The sequence below is a fragment of the Protomyctophum parallelum genome (genome assembly GCF_964188405.1).
Source record: "Protomyctophum parallelum genome assembly, chromosome: 4".
NCBI classification, from domain to species: Eukaryota; Metazoa; Chordata; class Actinopteri; order Myctophiformes; family Myctophidae; genus Protomyctophum; species Protomyctophum parallelum.
In genome coordinates, this window is record NC_139700.1 from 40,645,409 (window position 1) to 40,651,408 (window position 6,000).

At 40.6% G+C, this 6,000-nt stretch overlaps 1 protein-coding gene across 1 annotated transcript in view; it reads right to left on the reverse strand.

The window, feature by feature from the left end:
* tspan33b (tetraspanin 33b) overlaps positions 1-5,757 on the reverse strand; it is a 33,518-nt gene extending 27,761 nt beyond the window's left edge. Inside the window, exons 1-2 of the mRNA XM_083763436.1 lie at positions 5,525-5,757; positions 1,821-1,878 (exon numbers count right to left, since the gene is read on the reverse strand). Coding sequence (XP_083619562.1) covers positions 1,821-1,878; positions 5,525-5,614 — 148 coding nt within the window. The 5' untranslated portion in view covers positions 5,615-5,757. The remainder of the gene's footprint in view (positions 1-1,820; positions 1,879-5,524) is intronic.
* Between the last annotated feature and the right edge of the window lie 243 nt (positions 5,758-6,000).

Sequence of the window (6,000 nt, forward strand, 5' to 3'; positions counted from 1 at the left end):
ATAATTAAATAAACACTATGGTTTAGGTGTCAGATGATAAAAAAAAATAATAACATATAACCTTCAGCAATATTCCCAAACACATGTATGCTCTGCTCTCTACCTGTCCTCAAACGAGCATGACCATGATCAAAATAATAATGGTCAGATCAAATACAGACAGATTATTTATTTACTGCGGAGAGAACACATGTTTGACTGTTTTTCACTCTTGTGGTGTTTTTCCCCCTCTCCCTGGTTGCATAAGAATATGTCTTCTCGTCAGTAAGATGTAAACATTGAGACATTGTTTTGACGTGAGGGGAGGTATCAGATCAGAACACCCGAACATTTTCTAACGGTGAATAATAATAATACCACCGTCGATCCAGAGCCATAGAGTAGAAGAGTTGTGACAAGTCATAGATAGTAGAGAGATGGAAGATGGTGTACTGGCAGTGACAGTCTACACACCAGGCAGCGTCACTGACAAGCAAACTTACAAACTGCAGACTGACAACTGTAGCCTAGCATCCTACTAGCGTACATGTAGGCAGTAAGATGGCACCCAAATAAGTCACTACGCTCTCCCCCTATAACGTTAAAAAATATGTTCCATCACTGCTAGTATACGTACCTCTTTGCTCTTTCTCTTCCTCTATTTCTGCATAATTACATTCAGTATGCAGCCATATGGGCTCAGAACGCGGAAGCCACACAGGCACCTAGGCCTAATTTAGATACATAATGCAGATATTTTAGTTTATAGCATTTTTCATCATAAAGCTCAGTAAAACCACTTGCATGATTACCCCCTTGAGTTCCTTAAAGTCTTTTTGATGGTTACCATTACAGCACTAATAATTATTATTGCATAGCAAGCTCCTCATCTGTGTGTGCTGTTAGGGACGAGTCTCACGAGGCCAGACAACTATTCCATAATCTCTGACTGCTATATAGAGCGTGGAACTATACACCTGAAATCTGAGAAAGGAATTTGTTTCCTCATTTCCGTTCACATTAAAATATCTTTAAGAAACACGTTTCTCAACTCGTTCACTGGTTAGTTTCCCGCCTAAAAGGGTGAGTTTGTTTTTGTATTTTATGTTTATTACTATTACTATTATTATTATTATTATTATTATTATTATTATTATTATTATTATTATTATTATCATTATTATTATTATTATTATTATTAATATTATTATTATAAAAAAAATTATCACACGACAATTTTTTCACCCAGTGTCAATTATCTAATGTAATCCTGGGCACTACGCTTCCTCTGCCAACCTGGGGGGGGGGGGGCATGTTTTTTGTGAAGGTACCTATACCCTAGGGGCCACCTGGAGAGCATGCAAACTACACACAGAAATTCACATTTCCTGGCATTTCAGTCCATGAGACCTGACAGCTCTTAATGCTTGGCTTTAGACTAATAAGTCATGCTGCTCTTTGGTGGAGGCCCACGTCAGTACATCATCAATGTAGACGCCTCAATGATCTGGGCTGTATTCACAAAGTATTCATAAGTTTCTTCTCAACACCTGTCGCTCAGATCAACTTCCAAAAATGAAAGAGAAATGTTAAGCTAAGAGAATCTTTTAGATGTTCACGAATGTATGAACATTCTGGGGGAAATGTCATATTTGAAATTGTGATTAAACAGCACATTTCTACAAGGTATAGTATTGTGCATAAGCAACTCCGTAAAACATATTTGTTCTTTCTTTCTGTAGGACACAGATGACATTCAGATACAGAATAACACATTTTCTCAAACATTGTCACTCAGTGTGCAGTGTGAGAACTGTGGAGAAAGCGTGGCTCCTACCCACCTGTGGCCTTCTGCACTTTAGCATACACCCCGATTGCAACGATCAACAGAGAGAAAATCTATATGGGAGAAAAGACAAAACAGACTCAGATTCAGGGACGGTGTCCTTGGCCTACTAGAAGTATTTGTGAGATTAACTGTGGACAGACAGACAGACAGACAGACAGACAGACAGACAGACAGACAGACAGACACACAGACAGACACACAGTACAAGAAAGGGGGCCGTGAGCCGCCCCGTGTCCGAAACTGTTGAGAAATGACAGTTACCGTGGGTCCCTCTACTGTACTGTACTGTCCCTGTACTGTCACACCCAAAATCATCATATATACAGTATGTGTGTGTGTGTGTGTGTGTGTGTGTGTGTGTGTGTGTGTGTGTGTGTGTGTGTGTGTGTGTGTGTGTGTGTGTGTGTGTGTGTGTGTGTGTGTGTGTGTGTGTGTGTTAGGCTGCGCAACAGTGACACTTGGTCTTGGTTGTGAAAACAAACCAAGCGCTATTTTTGAGAGACCCAGCCAGCCACCCACCCACGGACACACAAAGCTCCTTAATGAAGTGGTTGCACCACTTAGAAATTGCTGTCAAAATGAACACTGAAGAATCTCAGTGTTCTGGGGTTTGTTTGCGGGGAGAGATTAATTAAAAGATTAATTAATTTTTTTATGTTGGTGCAAGACCATTAAGGGCTTTAAAAAAATGATGCTCGGAGTCGGAACCTGACGGAAGCCAATACGGGGTAATGTGCATTGCCAGTCAGGAGTCTGGCAGCAGCATTTGGAAGAGCTGCAAGCGGGAAAGGGAGGAATAAACAGCCCCTGCGTAAAGTGAGTTGCAGTATGAGTAGTCCATCCGGAATGTAATTAGAGAATGTATCACTTTTTCAAGGTACAGTATATGGAGCTGAGAGAATGGATTACATTTAATAATATTTGGACTGCTGGACAGCTGACAGTAGGCTCTCTTTACTCTTACAAATAAAAAATAAAAAAAATAAAAACAGTAGATATACTCTACTATCAGACAAAGATATTGTACTTTTTTGATAAGACAAAGAAAAATGTATTGTGCATTAAATGTAACATATGGGAATGTTTCTTTTGCACACTGGCAGCCAGTATACAAACAATAATTCAGAATTTGTCAAAAAATAAATAAATAATAATAATAATAATAATAGAACAGACAAGTGTATGTAGGGTTTGAACTCAGGACCTTTGGACGATGTAGAGGGCATCTAACACAGTGAGCTGTTGTAGCCTATACTGTACTTGCTGTGCATCAAAATAGATTGTTAACAAAAATGCCTTGTTTCATTGTGCTCCATAAACATTCAAACATCTACACAAGCAACGGCACAATAAATAAATAAAACAGCATATTTTTATATGCATTTTGTCCTGTCAAACTTGTCTGACATGTCCTGTCAAGTCAAAAGCAAGGTTTATTGTCTATAGTTGTTCCCAGCTACAGTAGGCTACATTATTACAAAACATACATTTACCAATTAAGCCCTATTTTTTTGTTTGTCTATGCAAATAGCATGCAGGGTACAATTTTACAATGTGGCACTGCTTATGCAGATTTTACATTGGGGTTCGAAACGCTTTTAAATTGAATTAGGCCATTCATTATAGTATGTATAGTTTGACTCAAGTACTGAGGTTGAGCATTTGAGATGGGCTTTTGAGCAAAGTAGGCTAGAGCTGTTTCAGCTCTAGCCCCCAAAATCCCCAAATCCTGCCGCGTCAAATATTAAACACAAAAGGCGTGCTGACATCCCATTACTAATGAGGTCTCCAGATGGAGAGGAATTTCAGAAAGACTAGAGCCTGAGCATTTTTTAGTTTTATTGTACGTGACAAAGCTTTTTTTATTTTTTGCTTGGCTGAGATGAGGTTTTTTCCCACCGAGCAGAAACGACAACATATCATCCAAGTAAATTAATAGTCAGAAGGCCAAAGCTGACACCTCTGGGTACAATCAGACAATACAACCTATCCAGTATTAATCTTTAACCCCTAGCATGTGTTCTGGCCAGGTTGTCATCTCTGAAAAAAGATTTTTACGTCATTGTATAATTTCTATCCCACGATTTTGCAACCCTTTTTTCACCCAGTGTCAATTATCTAATCCTGGGATTACAGCGGACTGACCTCATGCTTCCTTCAATGCATGAGGAGTCCAAGCTGCTTGTTTTCACCTGACGGGGGGAGTTTCCCGGCCGGACGTAGCGCATGGAAGGAACATGTTGTTCCGACCAGTTCCTTTCCCCTCCATCAGTTCGCCCCAGCTGGCCAGGGGGAGGTAGTTTAGAGATCAGTATTGTATGTTTTTTGTGTTACCTTTTCCTGCCCTTTGCTGCTATAATATAATAATTATAAAGTGCTTCTAAAAGTCACCAGAAAGGAAATTCAACATGATAACCACCATACAACTTCTTCTATGGGTACCTTCTAACCAAAACAAATAAGTTGTCGGCTTGTATCCAAACAATTCATTTCTGAAACACTTTTCTGCATTTGCCCTCTTACTATAATGTGGTGGTTGAGTCAAAAGATATTCCATATCAAATAATTTACAAGTGAAAGTTCTTCATTAGAATTTGAAACTTTCTTAAACTTAGCGTACTTACTGTATAGGCTACTGTAAGCCAGTGATTCTCAGCCCTTACTTCTCAGCAATTCGTTTTCATTGATGCAATAAATAATACGTAGCTTGCAGAGTTAGTTCAGTCAGATATACTCGAAGGGTTTCATGCTGTGTGCAAGGGCGCATACATATACTCAAGGGGTTAATATGCTGCTTTACTATGTGGGTGTATTCAGTGTGTGCAAGACCCTCATGTCATTCACTGATGTGACAGTCAGCTGACCAATATTGGACGGGGTGTTTAAGCTCACCTAGCACTGCATGTTTCTTCTTGCCTTCCTTCTGCATATGGTTCCTGCATGGTTGTTATGTGATGTTTGCTTTCTCCGCCACCCCAGCACCACCGGTGGGCTCTGGAACGAAACCTTTTCAAATGGGGGTCTGCGGCTAAATAAATAATTATGGGGGTCCTTGACATGAAAATGTTTGAGATTAGCTTAGTGAGCTGAGCCATGGAGATGTGGGGCCAACTGTATGACCAACTGCTTTTAACTACTTGGTCGAACCAATCCATATTCTGGGAGGGAACAATAAACCAAAATAACTTATCGACAAGCTCACAATTAATGCATAGAGTTGCGATGTGTTGTGAGCTTGTAGATCAGCTATTCTAGTTTGTCCTTCCCTGTGTGGATGGGCTGAAGTGTGTGTGAAACCTTTTCTCAGTAAGGAAATGTTACAATGTTATGTAACTGCGTTATGACAGATATAAACCTGCAGGCTAGACAGGAGTTGAATGGCTTCAGTGGTACTTCACAGGTTTGACGAGCTACCCCTGCATGACACCACGACGCTGATGTATGGCCCAAATGAGTGGCACAATATTACTACTGTAAATCATCTTAAAACAGGCAGTGCTGTGAGGAGTCTGGTGGGAGACTATCGAAATAAGAATGTCAACCTATTCTTTTTTTTTTCTCCCACCTTTTTCATGAGTATTTATTGTTGTTTTTTTCTGTGAGCAGGACGGGTTTCTGTTGTTTAACCCTTTAATTTCCAAACAGTCAGAAACACTGTGACCATAGGCACAGCCCACTCAGACAATGTCCACTTACCCAGAACAAGAAGCTGAAGAAGAAGAGGAAATATCGGATCCAAGGATTGACGAAAGAAAAGGTCTCTACTCGGCTCAGAGTCCCGTCCATGGTTTTAGGGAGGTGGTGTTTTAATTGTTTTTGCCACCATATAATCCAAGAAGTAGCCTATAGAGTTTACAGTTGAGTCTTCGCTCCAAAACAACAGCCCCCTGGATCGAGCCCACCACATGCAGAGCTATTTGGCCACCATGTAAATCAGCAGCTGTGAAGAGGGGTAAGGTTCCAATGAGCAGCAGGGTGAGCTAAAAAAAAAAGGACACATGGAACCCCCCCCCCCCCCCCCCAAACACGTAGCCTATACAGTACACAACCATGCTGGCAGGCCCCAGAACCGTCCTGCAGAGCGTGATTCACATTACACACAAAATATCTCTGGGTTGACTGCAGTTGAATGGATGCTGAACTTTGGTGTATTTGTCAGCCTGGGTTTGTGT